The 24088-nt window shown below is 41.9% G+C and overlaps 1 protein-coding gene across 4 annotated transcripts; it reads right to left on the reverse strand.

The window, feature by feature from the left end:
• Nucleotides 1–295: 295 nt before the first annotated feature.
• nck1b (NCK adaptor protein 1b) lies at nt 296–24088 on the reverse strand. 4 transcript variants are annotated; one of them, XM_028432264.1, is made up of 6 exons: nt 23885–24088; nt 20056–20159; nt 13037–13087; nt 12508–12748; nt 3648–4405; nt 296–3564 (listed from the first exon to the last, which is right to left on the reverse strand). In XM_028432264.1, the coding sequence occupies exons 4-6, from the start codon at nt 12731–12733 to the stop codon at nt 3364–3366; spliced, it is 1185 nt and encodes a 394-aa protein (XP_028288065.1). In that variant the 5' UTR covers nt 12734–12748; nt 13037–13087; nt 20056–20159; nt 23885–24088; the 3' UTR covers nt 296–3363. The 4 variants fall into 4 exon arrangements, with proteins under 4 accessions (XP_028288065.1, XP_028288067.1, XP_028288066.1 ...); XM_028432266.1 differs by having other exon boundaries at nt 20019–20159; XM_028432265.1 differs by lacking the exon at nt 20056–20159.

Consider the following 24088-nt stretch of genomic DNA (forward strand, 5'->3'; position numbering starts at 1 on the left):
ACAGCACTGCCTTTTATCATTCCACAGCATGAATCTGTTTTCTTCACACTCTCTCATACAGAAAGAAAAAAAAAAGCATTGTGAGACAAAGAACACCATAGAAATGTAAGCAGCACAAAAGCACCAAAGTTAAAAGAAGAACACGTGGGGCCATTTGTTCCGAATATTATCAAGAAATCTATGTGGAAATTCTCTCAGGCTTGTCAAGCGGTCGACGCTTTTGACCGCACTGTAGTTTGTAAATAGTTTGATGAACGATTTCTTGATAACATCTGTCACAACTGGCTTCAGTGTCTTTTTTTTTTTTTTTTTACAACGCAGATTTTAAATTCATTTCTGTACAGCTACAAGGCTCTGCTCATGCAGCCTCCATTGTTGTAAAATGAAAAGGATCCCAGTAACAATATCTATGCAAGGAGATACTGTAATTCTGTGTTTGAATATCAAGTAAAACATTTAAGTATTGAGGTTTTTTTGTTTGTTTTTTCTTTTTTTTAACATATTTAAGTGACTAAACTGTAAAAGTGAATGTCTTACACTAGTTTTACATACAGACATAAAAAACTATATCCTCAGAAACCATGACAGTTTCTTCACAACCAACAATATGTGATACCGTTTAACTCGAGGTGCTCATACATGAGATTCAGGTCATGATTACATCACACCTGGGGTCGTCTGAATGAACATCAGCACATATTTCTTTTATATACTGTACATTTAGGCATTCACTGTTCACTTAATGATGAAATCAGCTATGGTAAGGTCACTTGAGACTAACACACAATAGCAACTAATGGGCATTTTATGCAAATTTGTGTTTAAAAAAAAAAAAAAAGATAGACATTGACATTTTCAGCTCATGTCAAAGCGAGAGCTAAATGAGGAAATCATCATCAACGAGGATGCTTTCAGATGCCCCAACACGACGCTCACTAATCACTCAGCTGACGCACATGCAAAGCTTTAACCAAATCGCTCGCAGCAGTGACAAAAGAAGTGGGAAGCACGGGATAAAGAAGAAGAAGAAGAAAAAAAAAGAAAAACTTGGACACTAAACCTTTGGTTGACAAAAAAGCTGTGAAGGCACGTTAAAATCTCCTCCTAAAATCCTTCAAACTGGGGCACACTGCGTTGGCGTTTGTCACTTCGAACGCTACGCAGTACTGCAGAGGCTGTAGGACTGGAAGTCAAGGAGGAAATATCGCCATTAAAATGAAAACGGATTGGTGATAGCAGCTGATTACAAATGCAGGCAAACACTATCTCGCATGAGGTGTCAGCAAAATGGCAACAACACAACAGGGCAGGGCGGGTGGGTGATGGAACGACTCTCTAAACACTGGTGCGTGAAAGGGTAGGGAATACAGGCACTGATGTAAATATGATTAACACTTTCAACCATGCATTTAGAAATCTTGCTTAAATATTCCTGTCATATTTGTGGAATGTTGTTTCTGTTTTGTTTAATTAATAAGACGCATTCAAGGATTCAACTGGTAAAAGTGTAAAATTAGCACTCGCCCTTTTAAGCCATCAGAACTCCAGCTGAAAGGTAATTGTTCCACTGTTTATAATTCATCTTTTTTTTTTACAAAGCAATCACACACAGATCTTGCATGAATAGCTCTGTCAATCACCTGGGGAATGCAGGGAAAAGAGGTTCACACCCATGTTCTGTGTTCTTTGTGGCATGACTGATGTTTTTTCACACTTGGATTAACAAGACCTTAAAAATATACCCCCCATCCAACACTTCTTCTCTGCTGTGATGCATCATTACATTAGTCTGGGGGTGGTATTCCAGATATTCCTGTCCACTCATCAACTCTCCTTGCTACTTTCTAAGACACTGCTTTTGTCCATTCCTGTAAAATCCCGCTACCATTCTCTCTCTTTCTTTTTCTGTGCTTGGGTCCAAACAGCTGGGGAACTCATCATCACAGGCATCGTGATCATCATCATCTCCCAGAGCTCCACTGCTGGAGCGGCTGCCAACACTGCTGCAGCTTTGATTGCAGGCAGCGGTGCTCAGCAGTTTAACGCTGCCGGTCCCCTCTGACTCAACACCCACTCACTAGAGACCGTTACTGTAAATATAAACCACATGTGCTGCTGAGGACATTTCAGATGCATTGTTTTCTGACTTGACATTGACCACACATTTGGTAAAACAACCTGGATTCCCTCAAACTAGGAGACTTAGTCATAGAAGTAAACGCTACAAAATCAAAGACTTAAATGTTTCGAGAAGGATTTGTTTTCTGGAAATCCCTTGTGCCTGCTTAAGGAAAAGGGCGTCTCCTAATATGATGTATGAGCTTTGCAACCACACAAATGCGACCCCTGGGTGACCCTCTTCTCCTCCATCCCCTTCAAGTGATCACTAATTCAGGAGCAGTGACATCATCCTCCGGACTAGCCCTCCATTTCCTCTTCAGGCTGGTTTGTTTGGAAGCTGCACAGTTGCGCGCACACTCCCCACTCCATCCTGAGAACCGTCCCCTATGGCAATGGGGTGGGTTGGGGGTGAGGGGATGGAATATTTTAACTGTTCACATGACCCCTACATGCAGAGATGATCCATGTGGACCGCCACATTTTGGAAGAGGTGTGAGTCTCAGCTTTTTGTAACATTCTCATGATGTGGATACATCAAAATGTGAGACAAGTAGTTCTGTTGTACAAAAAAAAACATGAATATCTAGTTTGACCTCAAGAAAAAAACAAAAAACACAGTGTGACATTCCAATCTCACATTGATCCTAATAGAACTGTATCAATAAATATATTTTGGTCACTTAATTTTTATTCATGATTAGCAGTTTAGTAGAGGTTGTTGTGGCTTAGTGTGTCCACAACCCTTGAAGACAGGTAGAAAAAAAAAATGAAATGTAGACAACTATGCTAGACTATGAATTTGCTAACATCAGTCAGGTGGGTGTGGTGAAACTGTATACAGTTTTAAAAAAAAAAATCACATTTTAAAAGAAACTGTTAAAAGATTATATATTATCAACAAAAAGAAACTAAATGCAACTCTAATGATAATCAAGGTGGAAAATACATGGCATTGTCTATGACCTAACACATCTGGATAATTTAAAATAGGTGACCAAGAGGTCTGTAGTCAACTCTCAGGAGTCCACAGTCTTTTGTCTCCCCCCCTCCACATCTCCATGCTTTTTCCATACCTCCTCTTGGAATGCTCACAAATCAGGCATCTCAGTCCTGATGATGTGTTAGTCCTCAGGCTTGGAGTTTGAAATGTTAGTGTGTGTGTGTTGTGTCTTATATGCCGTTAACAATGTGTTGGTGTAGGTGTGCGTATGTGTGTGTTGGTGTGTGTGTGTGAGAGAGGGATCAGGAGGCAGCCAGGGCCTTGATCAGGTACAGTTTGTCTCCCTGCTCACTGGTAAAGATGGGGGCCTTTTTGTAGTGTTCAACAAGCTCTTCCATAGAGTTGAACTTGCGCTGTCCAATGCAGTAAAGGGTTTCCTTCAGCTGCACTTTGAAATGCTTGTTCTTGCTCTGCGCCTTCAGGGAGATGGAGAAGTCGTTTGGCTAAAAAGAAAAAAAAGGCAGTGAGATACAGATAGCAGATAAGACATCAGGGGTTGATTCAGAAATAGGTGCAGGTTACTGACCGAGGACTCGCTGTCTCTGATGAGGAAGTCTCCCTCTGTGCCTCTCTGATTGAGGGCCACCTCCGCCTGATGCCGCGTCACTTTCCCATAGTACCACTCCTTCCCTGCAAAGCGCCCGCTGCCTGAAGGTGAAATGTAGTCACAGTCAGGTGTGGGAGGCCCAGCGGGCCCTGCTCCAGGTTTATGGGAGGTGGAGTCCAGCACAGTGACGTAGTTCTTAGGCACCAAGCCCAGCTGTCCATCGGCTTTGCGGCACTTCCACCACTCTGGGTCGTTCTCAGGCTTCTCCACGACCTCCATTACCTCACCCTTCTCAAAGTTTAATTCCTCGTCGTTGCCTGAGCTGAAGGGGTAGAGCGCCTGCACCATGTGCAGCACTCTGTTACCATTCGCGGTGCTGTTCACCACGGCAGCTAATTTCTCTGTTAGTGATCCTCCCGCTGGATCACCAAGGCCACCCATACCCCCACCCCCCGCTGTCCCGTCGACGTCCTCCGTCACGTAATTGGACGGAAACCAGCCAGACCGTCCGTTGTAGCTGCCACGCCACCAGCCATCACTACACTTCTCCATCACCACCACCCGTGTGCCCTTTACTAGCGACAACTCGTCCTCGCGCTCTGCTGTGTAGCTGAACTTGACCAGGGCCGGCAAGTTGAGGTCATAAAGCCTCTCACCGTTATCTGCGTACATATCTGTGTCAGCATTGGAGGCTGTGTCTCTCATCCCCGCCTTTCTGCTCTTCACCTTCCCAATTCCTGAAAAAAAATAATCAAGGAAAGGCGTTAAAGTTGAAAGATATCATTATCCATGCTAAAATTACATCCACTGAATTAGGTGAGAAACTGCAACTGGCTGGATTTAAATATGAGAACTGGTTATTTTACTACAAAAAAAGTCTCTTAGAATTCCATGTTTCACACCCATCCACAGAACAAGTCTCAACGGAAAAACAAGAATCGCACACACACCATTATAAAGTACCTCTGAAAATTTAAGGGAGCCAAAAAAAAATCCCAGACAAATACCAGGAGGCAATAATAAGCATTAGGAGCTGTGCTGAAATACAGGGAGGGTGGGTAAGCAGGGCTAAATATCCTTCCTTTTCCACATTACAGTGCCCTAACCCCCCACACTCCAAATCCAAATACATTCTTGGGGATTAAGGCCTCGGTGCTGAGGAAACAAAAAAGCAATGCTGGCATGGTAAAAAAAAAAATGTGAGTGGGATGAAAACTTGTTTTGGCATAGGCCTTTAAAATCCTGCAGAAACCAAAACATTTAAACCAGCGCTGCTACAAAACACTGAAACTAGTTACAAACAACACTCGCCTTTACCTCCGTCACATTTTAATGTTGCTAATCACATTGCACTAATCACCTCAGCTGCCCTGACACCTGCGACACCAAACTCCATCACATTTCTGCCAGCACTCTATTTAGTGCTCATTCCTGCCTTTCGCCTGCACTCCCTGCTCCCTCCCTACCCCATCGCTCTTCATGCACCCCACTGAGCTGACCGCTTGACTCTGGTGTAATGCAGGGATGATTAAGAGCACATTTATCAGCCATGGGTTATCAGAAAAATGGCTTTTCCATTCTGTTAGCCACACACGCTGCTATGGGGATGTATTTCATCATACATCCAGACAGCCTCTGTGTGTACCTAACTATCTCTTTAATAGCCCAGAGGCGAACAGCAGCAGGATAACCATACCCTTGAGCCTTTTCCTGTGTTGTGGAGCCCCGAGGCCGAGCTGTGGTCATCCTCTTACAGGGCAGGAATTTCCACATGGCAGCCTGGCATGCTTGTGCGAAACACATGTGTAGCTAGCACTGCTGTAGAAGCAGTGACACTATGCCTTCTTCCAAGAAGCTCAAGTACTGTATACATTCATCTACAGAAAGGTACCATTTTTCTCCTTGTAGCAAAAATCATCACTGATCACGGTAACAGGGCAGACAAAAGCTGAGAACCCATTTTTGATTACTATCTGCAGGGTCATTGCTTGCATAATCAAAAGACAGCTGGGTGAAATTATACACTAAAGCAGGGTGTAGTCGCCAGGATGGAGCAGAGAACATGACTAATGTGTCACAACGACATACTGAATATGCTTTGCCACAGATAAATTGTTACTGAAAGGTGTCTCTGACTCAAGGAGTGCAGACAAATTTCATGGTAGCGCTGAGAGTCCGACGTCAAATTGCTTCCAGGTAGACCCTGTTATTAGCCACACCACTGTACATAACTACAGACTCCAGACAGGGTGTTAAGAGCTGATGTCTGTAAGGTAGAGTTTAGGTATTGCACAGATGCTAGTTATGGATACGTGCAGTCTGACTTGATATTGGAAAAGAAAGGAAGAAATTACAAAATCTGATGACAATAGTGTAGCTATATAAATCATGTGTTATCAGTACTAACACACCACTCCTTTCGGTGTCTAGCTCTAAATCAAAGGGAGGGGGTTAAAGCAGGTGCAAGCCCCAGGATGTGTCTTTGCACAGTTGGAAATGACCTAGTTAGCTCCAAACAAAAGGTTAGGGGTCAATTCTGTATAAATAAAGCATCTTTGACTTCCAGCTGAGAACAAGTGAGAGTTTATATTTTATCGCTCTTGCCAGGTAACACATCCCTTATCAGTCTCCCTGTCAGGATTTTCGTCCCACTACTTCCTGCTACAGTGATATAAATGCTTTGCATTAAAAAAGCAGATCCACTCATTTGACTAGATGTTCAATCTGAACAGCGGGAATGTGGGATTTGCCTGTACAGCTATAGGTGGATGATACAGGGAGAAGATAAGAGGCTGTTACCGAGGGCATCTGCTTCTCCAAAGGCCCATCTGTCAGTCAGTTGTACACTAATTATAAGAATTCAGCAGTGTGTGCTGTGTAGAACAAGTGTGAGTGTGTGCTTCCGCTTACAGTTTATCCCTTTTTGAACAACACTAAGAAAAAGGCCACAGTGTTTAAAGGTGAAAACGGCTGCATTCTAGCTAACGACGAGACATCTGAGCACAGTCTCTAGACTTGAACTACCCCGTGTCTGCTGTGACATAATAATAAAACAAGACAACAAGGGTGTACATTTATATTCTAAACAAAACGGGCCACATAAAAAGACACCACCAGCCAGCCTCGGTTAAAACAAGAACTATCGTAGTTTATGATAATTGTCTTACCATTGAATGCTGCCCACAGTACTGTAATAACGACATATTTAACTCAGCAAAACCCACATAAAGAAGAGCAAAAATATTCAAAGTGTAAATAAGTAATTATACAGAGAATTTTTTTGACAATTATTGTATTGGAAACTAGAAAATGAGCGGCACACATCTGGAGCAGATAAAAAGCACAAAAAGTAAACATGCCCCTGACCTTACAGCCAAGCTCTCATTGCTGAGAGGTTTCCTCTAAATACTGTTGACTACATGAAAGTTGCATGTGCAATGCATTGGTTTCAGATTCCCCCTCACAAACTACCCTGCTGCTTCTACCTACAAAAGGCTTACAACAGAAACTAAAAGGCACCGTGCGTTGGAAATGTGTCTATTTTTACCTCACATGCTTTTTCCTGTGCATTTCCTGAGAAAAGGATGTAGAGGAAGAAAGTCATATTGCAGTAAATCACCTCAGACAATGACAATGAACACAACACGCATATGTTAAACCGCTCTGAAAACTTCACTTTTTGTTTACAGATGAGGGACAACAGCAGGAGGAGAAGAAAGTGCCAGGGTGTGGGGGGGGGGTTATTCGGCTAAAAGTGACCGACAGGAAGTAGTTTTTTAGCTCTGGTCTCCCTACGCTGGCTGGCTGTCCATTGTCTGCCAGGGCCCTTTCGACCTCTCGGCTTCCCTCCATTCCATGGCTCTTCCTCTGTGGACGACAACACCCCGCGTCAGGTTGTCTGACAGTGCCTGAACATCCTCCTGCCTTGCCACAGCACTCATTTGATAACCTGAATTTGTGAGTAGTCTGTATAATGCAAAACAACCATTCTACTCAGGTCGCTGCAATTATTATGATTATAACATATTACGATATGTTGATAGCAATACAGACAAAATGTGTCACCAGACATGTAACAAAGCAACCCTCAGCCATATGGTTTAGCATGAGACGTAAATGTAATGACAGCATGCGCAGTCAGAAACAGTGAGTCAAACCAAGTAAAGCCGACACACGAGTTGGCATGATCTTTAGTGGGGCTTGCCTTTTAAGACTACGCTTTCAATCAAGCTGCTAACATGGTTGACTGATGGCGGCGTAGGAAATGTGCACTGTCCTTTCAACTACAGCCATCTGAGACATCAAAAGCAAAAGCCTTCCAACTCAGAATGAGTTCAGGGTGAAGCACAAATCTACTTTTTTATACAGCTTTTGACAGTATACTGTTAGGTAGAAGACAAAATAAACAAATAAGGTATTATATTAAGTTTATCAATTTAAATACATTTTTGAACTTGGACCTATTTTTCCTCAACCTTTTCTCTAGAAACTGTAATATTTAGGTGCAGAAAAGCAACAAATGTCATCACAGATATGTTACACAGTGACTAATGTCACTTATTTATTGGCAGCAGAAAGAACTAAAGAGACCAGGAGAAGACATGTACACTCTGTGGCCGATTAATTTCCAAATGGCAAGAAGTTTTTTTTGTTTGTTTGTTTTAGTTTTGGGCTGTTGTAGTTTGCATTTGTGGCTATTTTCTAGTATTTCATAGACTATACAAAATTGAAAAATGTAAAGGAACTACAGCACTACAAACTAAACAAAAATCAATACTGCTTTCTACCAACAAGCACAAACCACTACTCACTTCCTCTAAAGCAGCACATAAAGGAATAAAGGAAGAAGACGGCAAGAAAACAAAGTAACAGACTTCATAAGAGAAAACATCAAGCCAAAGTGACACCGACAACTCCAACTCCTTAAATATGATGTCTTTTGCTTTGATCGTCAGATAAAAGTGACTAGTGATTTAAAGTAGAACAGGGGGGGGGCATAAAATTGGGGGGAAGAAGACAGCGACTGCCAGAAAGTCCAACAGACAGACCCTGCCTGCACAATGATTCAACTTCCTTCTAACTTCTCACTTCCTCTCTGGCTTGCACTTCTCCAAAGCTCAGGGAGAAATGTGGCTCAAATTAGAGTTTCCGCTCACTGGGGAGGCTAAGAAACAGGAAAACAGAGGGAGGGGAAGAGAGAGAGAGAGAGAGAGCGAGAGAAGATGAACAGCTCTCAGTTAACACAAGCAAAATGTGTGTTAGTTCATCTCTGTGTTCTTCCCCCTGGATCCTTTAGACTGAAAGCAAAACTCAATCAGCAGTTACAAGGTGAGATTACAGCAAGGGTGTGTATGGGGCCTTTTGAAAAAGTGTGTCAGTGTAGCTGTAAAGTATCCACAAGCCACAGAGTAATGACATTCCCCTGATAACAGAGTGAGGTGTGGGAGATGGGAGCTTGGGTCCCATCAATCAGCAAAAGACCCCTTCCTCCTCTTAGCACAATGAATACAGTGTTCTACACGAACACCCCGTGTCCCTTCAACTGTAGCTCATGACTGGCGGCGGTGGTGGTGGTGAGGGGGGGCCCTCCCAGAAAGTGAGCTCGCCCTGAGGGCAGTATAAAAGAAAACAGACAATATGTCTTGAGATATTCCTAAACAGGAAGCATGATAATGTAATCCACGGAGTGGCAGCCCACTCAGTAGGACAAATACTAAAAAGAATTGAGTAAGATTGCTGTGTGTGTGTGTGTATATGTGTTTAAAAGAAAGAGACAGAGAAGGATTGCTGAGGCAATTACAGGCTTCGGCTGAGCAGAAGGCTTTTCAAAAGCATATCCACCCAGTCTTTGCAGCCGCTCACACAGACAGCCTCAAAAGCTGTTAAGATACTCGTCTCACCTTCTCTCTGCCAGCACAACATGTTAGCACAAAAAATCAGTTGCCGTCTACATTAATCAAGACACATTCATGTGGCTAACTTGATTCTGACACCGACTTAAAACCAAAGAGAAAACTCAGCAAAAGAAAGACTAAAAAAAATGACAACCGCTCTGCACAGCGAGAGAGGAAAAGAAAAAGACGCTCAGACTTCAGACAAAAGACTTCTAGAACACTTGTAAAAGATTAAACACATCAGGTCAACTTCAAGGAGCTACAGAAGACTGGGAAAGTATAAAACTCACGAAAGAAATGTTTGAATAGATTAGCCATGTCCATTTTGGGCTCGCCGTCTCTCCCTCTCTCTTTCCCGGCCCCTGCTCTCTTCCCACTGCAGCTGTAGAGTTATTCCATGTGAACACCCAGAGAGCTGGGTGGATTGTGGTGGAGGGCAGCCCACTCCCAGACCATGTGGACAGGCTAAGCCAATCAGAGTGCAGGATAGAGAGGCCTCTAGTACAGCTCTAGAAGGCAGAATACAGAGGCCTCATGGAGAGGGGAAGAAGGAGGGAGGAGGGTGGCTGAAGCTCAGGCTCAAGAGAAAGAAATGAAAGAAACAAGATATCTGGAAAAGTGAAGGAGACATAACCCCAACATAAAGCTGTTGTGAGAGGATAGTGTCTTGAAAAGATATAAGGAAAATACAGGGATCTGAAGGGGACACAGAAAAGGCTGAGTGAGTCAGAGAGTGCTTAGTGTCACATGACTCTAGTTGTTTGTAGAGACACACTCATAACTTTACAACAAACCCAGGAAACATGAGTCCTCAAACATAGAAACTCACACTCACATAGCAAAACACAGCCATCTGCAGACAGATCATAGCCTCACACATTCTTTTAATCGATGACACCATTCCACACCCAGCAACAGGCCTGTTTAAGAAAGATTTGTCCTCCCACGTTACATACAGCATGAAAGCGTGGTCCTCAGGCTTCTTCTCTTATTCTCCCACGCATTCAAGTAAAATAAAATTACAGTCAGTTTCCTGTACCTTGATAATATAATTGGGCAAGCAGAGGTGGAGTATGTACAAGTTTTAAATAGTTTTATTTGCATTTAACAAGGATTGTTTTTTTTTTTATTCATCTTTCACCTCGGTAAATGTCTTTTATGTGCAGGTGAGACATGACTGACATTCAGCTGCTCCACCGAACAATTTGATCAATGGATGGAGTGACAGGTGGGGTGTTGTTCTTAGGCAACTGGTTGCAATGCAAGACAACACGCGCATAAATACACATATGACCCTACATATGACCCTGAACACTTCAGGGCAGAACAGACTAGCCAGGCTTAAGGAGCAGCCGTTTAACAATTTATCCACTCAAGTTGTGACAAAAAGGAAAATCCTTGTTAATCAAAGTCAGCTCAACTTGACAAAAAGCGCAAAAGAGGATGACCTATGGAAAAAAATAACTTAAGAGGCTCTTTCCTGTTATCATTTCTCTTCATTAACGTCTTCCAGTAAACAATATTGCCAGAATATAAGCAGCCTCCTCTCACAGGGACACAATCACAAAGAAAAACACATTGAAGCTAACAGGAAGACAGAGTTCACATGTCCCACAGATAAGTGTTTTGCAAACACTGCAGCGTGTGATGCAGTTATAAACCAACTGACACTATTCTGGTTAGAAGTACCCAGAACAACCCCGTTCTCGGAGTCCTTTCTGCAGGGAAAAACCTCATGTTTCCTCACACAGGTCACCCAATGCAAGCGCATGTCATCACCACATCAAGTGCAGTATGATGGTATGTTTTCGTAAGAGGGTTCCATAAAGTGCAGGTAGTGGGCTTTGTAGTTCCGCTTCATAAATACCGACAGAAGAACACAACGACCTGAAGCCTTTATAAATCAGATCAGCACATTTCACCGTCACCATCATGTAAGCCCCCTTCAATCTGCCTTTAAGTCTACACAGTAGCAAGTGTTGGCATACAATCTAATGAGGTTACTGAAAAATACTCCACGTATACCCACAAGCAAAGTGAACTTAAGACCTTCACCAAGGCCTCTAATGAATACAGATAACAAAAATTATCAAGCAGTGCAATCATGAGCAAAACTAATGCCAAGCTATAGGGCTGCAGCCTGGATGCCAGTGGTCAGTACGTGTATCACAAATTATCATGAATATCTGTCATCAAGAAAAATTAAGCTAAGACAAATGCTAACCTTGGCTTACATACACAGTTACATTTGGCTTGTTTCTGGCAGTACAGAGGCCCTTGGCAAATGGCAGTGCCCAGAAATATTACTGTGGTGTTGACAGCGGAGCAAACACCTGCGTCGTATCAATTCCAGTCATGATAAGAGTGCAGGCACATAAACAGAAGGTGAATATTTGTTAGCGTTATAATTAAAAATCTGGAATCTAAAAATTGCCTTACCTTTATGAACGCTTCAAGGAACCAATATCAAAACCTTGCCTCGGAGACAACACTAAAGATGCTTCATTCAGATACTAGAGTTCCAGTGTAAGCGCACAACAAGAAGACACATGCTGTATGCACTTCAACCAATCAGACATCAGCCTGGGACCATTCTGTGGTGACTGTCATATAATGTCACATACCACAGCTGTGTGGTCAAAAACAAACTTGCGTTACAGCGAGCTGGCCTAGATCTAGGATGCTCTGTGATGTTTGATTGGTTAGTTAAAAAAAACGTGCCAAACGCACAGCATGTCAGCTCACTGTAAAAAGACGAAGCAAATGAAGACATAAAGTGCTAATATCTATGCAGCTGAACTAACACATTGTGGGATACATAAAAATAAATGTGTGAGGAGAGTGTAAATTTTAATGTTGTGCCTTGTCATTGCTTATCAATGCATTATGTGCATAATTCACTGTAAGCTTAAAAAAAAAAAAACATGATCATGAGTTGTTTTTACCAAGTGTGTCTTTGAGGTTCTTGACAATAGAAGCTTTCCTCGCACTGTTTTTTCTCTCCACATAGTTGGACGGCACAAAGCCAGTTTTGTTGGTGGCATTTCGAACCCTCCACCAGGACTTAGAGTCATCAAGGAGCCACAGCCGCTCGTTTTTCTTGATGTCCAGCTCCTGGTCCTGCTGGGCCATGTAGTCAAACTTGGCGATGACAATCACCTCTTCCGTCATCTTGCACTCAGTGCACTGATGGAGACAGATTAGATGTCAGAGGGACTAAAAAAAGAACATCACTTCATTACAAACACAAAACAATAAGATAAGTGTAGGCAGGACTACGTCACCTTTAGTGTAGTTTTAGCAACTTATTTCTAAGCCACACACTTCCCTTAGAAATGACAGGTTGCCCAAGTATAGATCATGAGCATCTGTTTCCTTTGCTTGCTCACATTCTACATACAATTAAGCTGTTGCACAAGTGTGTAGATGACACTCCATCAGTAAACATAGATATTTGGATATAGATGGCTGTACCTGTACTGCATCAAAGCTGAGAACTTCCAAGGGCTATAAGCTTCTGTTGACCTGAAACAAGAACAGAAATGGTACAATTACAAATCAACTCAACTCAAAATCTTACTTTATACATCTGTTTCAGTGCCTTAATTTTTAAACCAAGCACTATAGTCATGCCAAAATATGGACAATGTTATCCAAATATACTACAGCTCGGCCAAGATCCTGCAGAAATGCCAAGAATCATTTCCACAGTTTAGTCTCTTCAGACAAAATTTCCCTCCACCAATTGTAATCTCGAAATAACAGAAATTCTTCAGAATACAAACCTAATCTATTAGTGTCTACATTCTTCATAAATTTACACAGAGCATGATTTCCTCACAGTGACAGCCCAGCAATTGTCTTGCGTGTGATACATAGCAAGGTTCCTTTAAGAGGGGAAGTAAACGAGTTGGGCACAGTGCGTCAGCAGTGTGGCAACATCACACAGAGAAGCTCTCACTGAGCATTAATGATGTAGGATATTGTTTTAAGTTTAGCAATGGCCAATGAATATTCCTGTGTCTGCAGCCTATTCAAATAGTCGGCTTATGTGAGCTGCATTACAAATGAGCCTTGCTCCATTGTTTTTAATTTAGCATGGGTTCCCCAGGCCATCTAAAATTATGATTTTGGAGTACTGAGATCTACTGTGAAAACTCGTTCAACAATGAACACCATTCAAGAAAACTCGTCTTATGACCCACACAGCCGTCAGCACAGTCAGGCTATGCTTAGGTTAATAGTGTAGATACATGGGTCAGCAGCTCTGATGGAGTGAGCCACTATTGAAGCAGCTGCTTAGATGCTCTGATGTCATGAGAGTGGATGGAGTTTCACCTTTTACACCCCCCGACTGACTTCAGGGACCACAGACTGACCTCATTGATAGAGCTCTTGCTTTTTATTTGAAGCAGAAATGGTGTCAGGGTTTCAACTACAGCTGGCCTTAAGAGAGGTCCAGAACCTGATCTTAGGCAAACAACAGCCAAGCTAACTTTCAGCATGTTTAGCCAGGATGAGTAGAACAAACAATAAATAAGCATAAAGGAAAGCTGGGGAAGTTTTTTCTGGGAAAAAAAACCCACAAAATGTTGATAAGAACTCCAAAAGAAAACAGCTTTCGATTTTAGTATGACTGGATGATGGTGCCACAACACACAACAACATCAAGTTTAGAGCCTGAAGATAAGACATGAGACAAAAAGGTTTCACAGCTGCTAGTGTAACTCGAGCAACTCAGCTCACATAAAATTTTTAGGGGTGTAACAGCACCCTGCGGTCTGGGCTGTACTTCCCCATGTGGGGTGCTCTTCAGTAATGTATCAAAAAATATTTGCATGTAAACAGGTTTTATCTCATGGCATGTTATTGCCTGCTCTTTTCCATCATTAATTTAATTAATGAACACTGGGAGACATGTTAGGGAGCGGCACACAAAAACAAAGAGCTGATTTACTCTTCTCGAGTGGCGTTTTCGCCAAGACAAAGGCAACAATCTCTCCACTCCCTGGGCTGGGCTGGATAACTGTCTGCCAAATAGGCCGACGAGTGTGTATATGTGCTCCTTCTCCATTTACAATATCACTCCCTTCCTATCATTTTTCCACTTTAACTCTCCCTTCCACAGCATGACAGAATCATCAGTTTCAGACTATCCCTTTCCGAGCCGTCTCCCATTTTCAGAAAGCATACTGCATCCCAGCCTTTTAGCTGCCATCTCCCCCTACATCTCGGGTGGCAGAGCTCTATGTACACATTAACACTGCAGTGACTTACGACGCTGCAGATGTGAGGGAGGATCAAAAGTTAGGTGACAGATGCTCTGAGCTAATGGCGCAGCTGCAGACTGAGCCAAGGCGAGTCGCCACTCCAAAGCACTAAACACGAGGTCAGATAGGTCAAACTGCTCAAATGTTATCACATTCACATCAGTGGCTCTCCGTTTACCGTACTGCCAGGCAGAATTAACAGGTAAGCCAAATCAATCACCAACCCGCTGTTCACTTTAATCTAATTTACAGTGCTGCAAAATCATGACTGTCTTTGTGCTAATGTGTCATATACACCTTTCTGACACTTACATAAGCCATGAAAACTGATGATTGGATTGTATTTCTGATGAGACAGAAGGCTGATAGATCTGCAACATCTGCACAACCATCTGCTGTTTGTAATAACTGCTGTTTGGAATTACAATTTTATGAGAGGACAGTGCTGAACTGAGGGTATGAAGTCCAAGCTTCTGATCTGAATTATTGTGTGGAAAAAGATTGTCATAACGAGTCACCTCTCCCGGTCAAATAGCCCATGACCTTTATAATGAGTAACTGTATGGTTGTGTATAGATGTTTTGGAGAAACAAAACTAAGGTCTTTATGTACAAGCTTTGTGGTTGCCAACAAGGGAATCCAGAGTGAATGAAATAGTAGAGGGGTGGTCAAATCTGATGGTCTGTGGTAAGGGCAGGTATTCTCTGCTTACTGTGGCTACTTTTTCTTGGACAAACAAAATTCCACAACAATCTGCCTGTAGAAAAAAAGATTGCAAAGTACAGTGGGGAAAAAAAGTATTTAGTCAGCCACCAATTGTGCAAGTTCTCCTATTTAAAAAGATGAGAGAGCCCTGTAATTTTCATCACAGGTATACCTCAACTATGAGAGCCAAAATGAGAAACAAAAATCCAGAAAATCACATTGTAGGATTTTTAAAGAATTTATTTGCAAATTATGGTGGAAAATAAGTATTTTGTCAATAACAAAATGTCATCTCAATACTTTGTTATATACCCTTTGTTGGCAATGACAGAGGTCAAACGTTTTCTGTAAGTCTTCACAAGGTTTTCACACACTTTTGCTGGTATTTTGGCCCATTCCTCCATGCAGATCTCCTCTAGAGCAGTAATGTTTTGGGGCTGACGCTGGGTAACACAGACTTTCAACTCCCTCCAAAGATTTTCTATGGGGTTGAGATCTGGAGACTGGCTAGGCCACTCCAGGACCTTGAAATGCTTCTTACGAAGCCACTCCTTTGTTGCCCGGGCAGTGTGTTTGGGATCATTGTCATGTTGAAAGACCCAGCCACGTTTCATCTTCAATGCCCTTGCTGATGGAAGGAGGTTTTCACTCAAAATCTCACGATACATGGCCCCATTCATTCTTTCATTTACACGGATCAGTCGTCCAGGTCCCTTTGCAGAAAAACAGCCCCAAAGCATGATGTTTCCACCCCCATGCGTCACAGTAGGTATGGTGTTCTTTGGATGCAACTCAGCATTCTTTCTCCTCCAAACACGACAAGTTGAGTTTTTACCAAAAAGTTCTATTTTGGTTTCATCTGACCATATGACATTCTCCCAATCCTCTTCTGGATCATCCAAATGCTCTCTAGCAAACTTCAAACGGGCCTGGATATGTACTGGTTTAAGCAGGGGGACACGTCTGGCACTGCAGGATTTGAGTCCCTGGCGGCGCAGTGTGTTACTGATGGTAGCTTTTGTTACTTTGGTCCCAGCTCTCCGGAGGTCATTCACTAGGTCCCCCGTGTGGTTCTGGGATTTTTGCTCACAGTTCTGGTGATCATTTTGACCCCACGGGGTGAGATCTTGCGTGGAGCCCCAGATCGAGGGAGATTATCAGTGGTCTTGTATGTCTTCCATTTTCTAATAATTGCTCCCACAGTTGATTTCTTCACACCAAGCTGCTTACCTTTTGCAGATTCGGTCTTCCCAGCCTGGTGCAGGTCTACAATTTTGTTTCTGGTGTCCTTTGACAGCTCTTTGGTCTTGGCCATAGTGGAGTTTGGAGTGTGACTGTTTGAGGTTGTGGACAGGTGTCTTTTATACTGATAACGACTCCATGATGCCATTAATACAGGTAACGAGTGGAGGACAGAGGAGCCTCTTAATGAAAAAGTTACAGGTCTGTGAGAGCCAGAAATCTTGCTTGTTTGTAGGTGACCAAATACTTCTTTTACTGAGGAATTTACCAATTAATTCATTAAAAATCCTACAATGTGATTTTCTACATTTTCTTTTCTTATTTTGTCTCTCATAGTTCAGGTATACATATGATGAAAATTACAGGCCTCTCTCATCTTTTTAAGTGGGAGAACTTGCACAATTGGTGGCTGACTAAATACTTTTTTTCCCCACTGTATATTATTAACCTTTATTTAACAGAACAACCTAAGATTTCTGTAGCTGCTCCACAGTAAGAGGTTTCCAGTCTGAATATCTGGCTGACATGTTCCACTGTTCAATATGGTAGGTGAACTGAAGCAGCACTTTTTTTTAATAGATGAAACCCTGAAATTATTTTAGATCAAGCTTGATTTTGTTTGCAAAATGTCAGATAGACAACCAGAAGTCTAAAAATATTTCCAACATGCAGCATTATAAACCAGAGTGCTCAAGTGTTAGTGAGCACATCTTATCTATAAGCAGAGACACAGCTGTGGGCCAGTGTTCCTATCTATGCTCCACTCATGTTCTCAAGAGTGGCAACACTTGGTACAACTGTTTCCCATCAGCAATGTACAACTAAGCCAAATCTTATCATTAGAGTATTTTAATATTCAAATGGTACTGATAGTGTAGCTAGATTAGCAGAACTATAATCTCAAAGGGCTTTAGTGACACTGTTAAACCACAACAACTGTATCTTAGCAATGTAATTGAGATGCAGGCTGCAACATTGTGAGTTCTTATGTTACAATGAGACAACAATGATACGAGTTCACCACATCCTGTAGTGTACAGCTGCTGCCATAACCTCATGTGCCTTTGCAGGAAAGAAACACAGGAGAGATCAAGTCAAAGAGCACCCCTAGTGGCCAATGTGGTATTACATTTTACAGGGATGCAATACTGGAGTTCTACTGGAGACATGCATATGAAGAGAGAAGAAAAAAATGTGTTGCTGTCCACATAAGTCTATATCTATGACTTTACTTACTCAGTTCTTTGTAATAATAAAGTCACATCAGCTGGGTGCTGTTATAAGAACTTGAGAACAAGTATAGATCCTTGTCTCTTTTCGCTGTGAGAGAAAATAGTGTACCACTGCTCGGCAGGACTGCTGAGGCACTGAGACAGCAACAGCATGAGCTCACAGAGGCAGACAGAGTAACCTAATCCCTGTGACAGCCTGCTAAAATCACAGGGCTCTGCTGCCTTCTGGAATGTGCTCTGTATGCTTACTGCTCACTCAGCCCCTCTGGCACTGCTGCACTTCCTCCCAACTTACACCAAAACTTGCATTTTAGCCACAGGGCAGGTCTGCTTCACAAACTGACACTGCAAGATGGAGATGGTGGACCAATGAATAAACGCTCATGTTCTTTTTCCACAGTGAACCACCCTAAAAAGCAAACTAAAACCCATGAGACTGCATCTCATCCCAGCTGTCCCAGATTCTCTCAAAACAAACCAGCAGCACAGCAGCAAAGGGTCATGGGAGACTTGGCAGGCCAGCTGTGAGACAGGAAGTGTGGACACAAGGGTGACCGGATGATGGGAAAGTGATGCAATCTGACAGAGTGCAGGCTTGACCCCTGAGTTCAGAGGAGTTCAGATAACTTATCTTTGCTCTGCGCTGATGCATGTAATGCACCTCGTTAAAGAGATGAAGTTCAGGATTAGTTTAACACCACACACCGCATGAGCTTCTGCATTAAAAACTTCTTCCAGTGTAATATTAAAATTTAATTATGGGGGCCTCCAGTATTTTGGGCTAAGCATATAGCCTACATTCTTGACTGTGTGAAAGCCGCTGGTTATCCAACCCTCGGGATCACCCTCAGCAGTTGGGAATGGCCTAAAATAGACCGTGGCTCCTGTCCTCTGAGAACTGCCAGAGATTTACTCTCATGGCAATAACCAACAGCAACTTTCAAGCTTTAATTTACACTAAGTTCACGTCAAAAAGGCACACTACTACAAACAAATCTGTGAGAAGTGTACAGAATTGTCACCAACAGTCTGTCTCATGCAAAATCTAATATTTATAAGGTTTCAGGAAACCATATAACTTCATAAATTTAATAAGGCCACAATCGCCACTTCAATACTGTTTAAAGTAAACATATTCCGATACAGACTATCAGAGAACAGTCATAACTAAATGTGATAATAAACATTTTATTATATCATAACAAAAACCAATGCAAAAAACAAACATAACTCCACTGACAAGGCACTCATTTCCCCATTTCACTCCTCACTTCATTACGGGTGCATATTATCCAGTCTGGATGCTACCGTCTAGCCCACAGAGAGGTGGCAATGGTGAGTCGGCTTGTTTTTTGTGGCCTGAAGAGAGGATGAGATGCCAAACAGCATTCCAGTGTCTGTCTGTGGACTTAATGCACTGATCCAAATCTAGTTTTCATGTGGAAAAGTTTCTAACATGTTGAGCAAAGTCTTCCAAACATATATTGTTGGTGCACAATATTGCTCCAAAAATTCAGAGTGATTTTTGAAGGGGGAAAGTGAACAAAGTGAATAAAACATTTACAGCTGCAACACTTGTAACTTATTTGGAGCAAGAGTTTAGATAAATGGAAAATAGATGACAGACATGAGACAAAGGGTGGCTTTCTCTCATGTGGGGACTTGCTGAAAAAAAAATACTGAAAACTAGATTTTCAAAATGAAGTAAATCAATGATTTGCATCTGCCCTGAAAAGCCTGATCAAAGCATCCTCACCATAAACCGCAGTAAATTATTTAACCAAAGTATATTGAATGAAGCCTACATTGCGACATAACAGACCAAAAATAGAAACAATTCTGCAGCATAACCATTTGCAGAGTGAACTTAATGTAAGCCAGAATCCCATGCTATTAAATTACCATTACTAATTTACAGTAAATGCATAATCTACAGCTGGAAGAGTGAGTTTCAACAGGAAAATGCTTAATACAATCTGTAAGCAGATACCCATTAGAACATAATACCTCAAAGTAAGAAAGGATCCATTCCCTGAGACCTCACCTAGATCAGCAGCCTACGCATCTTCAGTCACACCCTGAGGTTGTCAGTTCTTGTTCTGGGCAGCCTGCCTATACCAGGTCCAATGATGGCCGCATCCAAGCAACCTGCGATCAAGGAAATGCAAAATAAACTTTGGGGTTACCTCACAAACCCTGAAGCTCCAGGGGATTTCCTGATGACTAATCTAAATTTACAAAGAACAGTGATTTTGAGCACTGTGTACGAACGCATACTGTGTAATAACGCCATTTGTGGTTTGGTTTTGTGTGCCATTAGGCTACTTAAAGCTATTCGTATCATGCTCAAAACATCTTAATGTGATCACACTGTACTGCAGCTGTATACCTGCACCCTGCTGAATGAAAACTGCTATTGTTGCAGTCAAAATAGCAGATTGTTTGTAAACCACAAGATAATAATCCTGTGTCAAAAAGATGAAATGGATACACTTCCTCTTAGTCTTCCTACATCCTGGCAAATATGAGCCCTAGGCTGCTGTCACAGTAGGACTAAACAAGTTACTTGGGACAGAAGTCTAGGAGGGCCACGTGTTGGGACTTGTGTATGAGTATCTGGAGAGCAAGAGGCATTCCAGATTTGCACAGTGATGCCACACAAATCTAGGGTCAGCAGCAGCACAAATCACAACATCTACAAGATCTGTGATAGAACGCAAACAAGAAAGCAAACATTTTTCACAGAAACCCTCACCTCTGCAAGGCCTTGCTGCAACAGCCTACACATATTCCAAACACTGGGAAGACTGTTTCTCATAAAAATGAGCTCTTTTTAATATTATCCAAGAACGTATGTTCTCATGTTATTTAACTTAAATCCACCCCCTGAGTCAAATGAGACAGTGGCATACAACCAGTCTGAAGCCATGTTTTAGTCAGGCATGTCAGAGATTTTAATTATCTGCCCTCAAGTTCTACACTGTAATTTCCCACAAAGACACAGGCTACATGGTTATAACATTTTTTTAAATGATGATCTGTATTGTAATTCTCCACATAGATTTAATTGTGGACATAGTTGTACGGAAACACCACTATCTTGGACTGCACCTACAGATAGTGGTCCTTATTTTGGAGCACAGGCGATCTGATGCAATAAAGTCCATCAGGCTGCACTCCAAAATGGAGTTGTTCTGTGATTTGAGAGACATCGACAAGTGGAGGATGACAACGGTCAAGGGGCTCCAGTTATGAAAACATACAACTGAGAGACTATGGCCAGCTGAGTACCAGTGATCATAATAAGGCATTAAGAGAAAAAGAGTAGTGTGGTCAAATCAAAAGAACTTGACAGGGAGTCAGGTAGACCAACAGGCTGCACCTACTGTCAGTTTAACAAACTCACAAAATATTTAAATGTGGGAATAATTTCAGTGTATCTTCTTTACTGGCAGCATGGCTGTTCTTGAAAAATTCTATCATTGAGGAAATATATAATTCTGATGACAAGATGACATGATAATGTTGCTTTTTATATCATAGGCACTTACTTCTGTAAACACAATGAGATCTGTGGTTGCAAAAATATAAACATCCTCATTTTCACTTCACTGCCAAACCCACTGAAAGAAAAAACCTGAACCATAATGAACTAAGAAAGAAAAACTCCCGTGAAATTGCACACTTCTTTTCTCCTACATGAGGAAGTCAACTCACATACTCCAAATTATGACAGCTAATATTTCAACAGCACACAGCTTAGACCTAGCATTTTACAGAAGTGGAGAATTGTTTTCCCGAACTGACAACTTCAGCAGTGTAGGTTTGTTATATGGCTTTAACATGCCTTAACAGCTGAAGAAATCTTTTCTTAAGTAAAAGTGTGACTGTCACTTATCCTAAACATGAACTACAGACTGCTATTAACTGTTCAAACTGGCCTACATGCATGGGCAATCATATGAACATGTGAGACAGACAGAAAACTAAATCATCAAAGAAAGAGGAACTGGAAGAGAGTTGTGCAATAACTTCAATTAGGGAGATAACAGAAGACAGAAAAATCCCCATTGCGCAACATTATTAGAAACCTAAAGATATTTTATAGTCAGGATTTCTCAGTTTGTCATTTGACAAGGGACAATTTCAGCCACATTAGTTTTTTGGCCATCATAAAATGCACAGTTGGTATTTTCCCCTAGGCTGTGAGGACAGATTTGGCTGCTGGAGGCCACAGATCGCACACAGCCAGGAAAACAGGCAAGGGCAGCATGTTAAAATGAGATCCATAGGATTGTTATAGTATGATATTACAAGGTATTTGAAACATCCTGGACATGGATTAACAGTCCAATTAACAGCCATGTCAACATAAGCAGAATAGTGAGAGCTTTAGTTAAGGGGGGCCTCAATCCTGCACATAAACTCATGACCTGGCAGCTGACAGGTGCAAATTTTCCAAAGATGCTATTTTTGCTTTTCAAAAAAAAAAAAAAAAAAAAGCTGGCCTCCAAGCATAAAATATTGACAAGTAGATTTAACCATCTCTCTGCCTATAAACTGTAGCTGTCCTCCCTGTGACTCCTACTGAGGAAAGAGCTACAAGAGACCAAATGTCTCCGTCACCTCTAGCCTCCCTGAGAGTGACAGTAATTACAGAAACTGCTCTATTCAGCAGCTTGTGCTCTTTAAAAAGACACACATGCCACTCCTATAACTACACACATGGCAACAAATGAATACCTGTGAGATGCCATGATAATCCATTGACTGTCACACAGTACTGTTTAAGAAATTTAGTAAAAGGGCAAACAAGCATAAGCTGTAAGAGTCTTGTCAACAATTATACAGCTGTGTCACTCATTGTGCTGCTGAAGCATGACATTTAGTCTGGCTTATGTTGTGTCAGGTAGAAACAATGTTAAGAGATAAACAGAGTGCAATTATCTAAAATCTTACCCCAAAACAGAAATGGTTTCCATGTACTAAGTGTCTTCCCAGACAGATGTTTCCAGTATGCAGTTGTGCTCCTTGAATTACAAAGACTCATCCATTCAAAATAGAATATCTATCCCTATAGATAGATATCGATCTATAGAGAAATAGATATCCATATGGACAGATTTGGGACTTGTTTGTCAGCAGACACAAGGCAAAATTAAGACATTCCTTTGGGCTGAATGGAGCTCTGACTTTTTCTTGGTATCTTGACACATGATTTATTGTTTAAACAGTGATAAATTACAGTAAATACACAAATCAGCCAATAAAGCCTTTACAGTGATACTGCTTCATATCAATGTGTGATGGACCGAGTATAAAAACCATTTATGGAGAGTTTGCATCAGTACACACCAACCAATAACTTCAACTTGAGCTGCAGTCTTGGAAAAACAAATATAGGAACACAAAGGGAATCGTGTAAACCAGTGTAATTAGCATTGTGCCGTTTTAACGCCACTGTGGGTGCTGGTAAGGCTTCCTCCCCATTTTCAATCTCAGATAAAAATGTTAAACGTGGTGCATTGCCCGAATTGAAGTCTGGATACACGTATATCTGGGTTGTACGTAACCTTAGCTTGTCAGCGTGTCACGCTACCAAACATAGTTAAACATGGATGAGAAAATTCACAAAAACATCTCCTCCACAGCCAAACTAACCGTCAACAAGCTGGGTGTCTGTATGTTGGCCATATTGAGGCGACAGGCTGGTTTTGTCTGGGTTAACATCTTAGCTGTTAGCATGCTATCCTTCGGTCCAACGGTTGGATTGAAGGATAGCAGACGCCAGACGTGAGGAACGTTGGTGCGGCAGCACAGCTACACCATCAGCCGCAGCTCAGATTCATTTGCTCAGTCATACCGCGTCTTACCTGACTGCTGACGGCCACCTCTTCTTTTAACCTCTTGGACACACAAGCAAGGGATGCGCGCAAATGATATCCAGAGAACTAACTAGCGCCCAGTTATTTTTTTTTCCACTCATGAGAAGCTAGCCTAGCCGAATAGACCCTGTGCCCCGTTGGAGTAGCATTTCTATATCAAAGCATGTAAGCTCAGCAGCGCAGCTAAGCTAA

This window comes from Parambassis ranga, chromosome 20 (genome assembly GCF_900634625.1).
Source record: "Parambassis ranga chromosome 20, fParRan2.1, whole genome shotgun sequence".
NCBI lineage: Eukaryota > Metazoa > Chordata > Actinopteri > Ambassidae > Parambassis > Parambassis ranga.

Excerpts from the sequence above, each read along its gene's own strand:
- nck1b (XM_028432265.1), bottom strand. The coding sequence starts at position 12,733 with ATGACGGAAGAGGTGATTGTCATCGCCAAGTTTGACTACATGGCCCAG. Across the intron at positions 4,406-12,507 it reads GAACCTCAAAGACACACTTG|GAATTGGGAAGGTGAAGAGC; the intron begins GTAAAAACAACT and ends ATTTTTTTTCAG. Across the intron at positions 3,565-3,647 it reads TCAGAGACAGCGAGTCCTCG|CCAAACGACTTCTCCATCTC; the intron begins GTCAGTAACCTG and ends TTTTCTTTTTAG.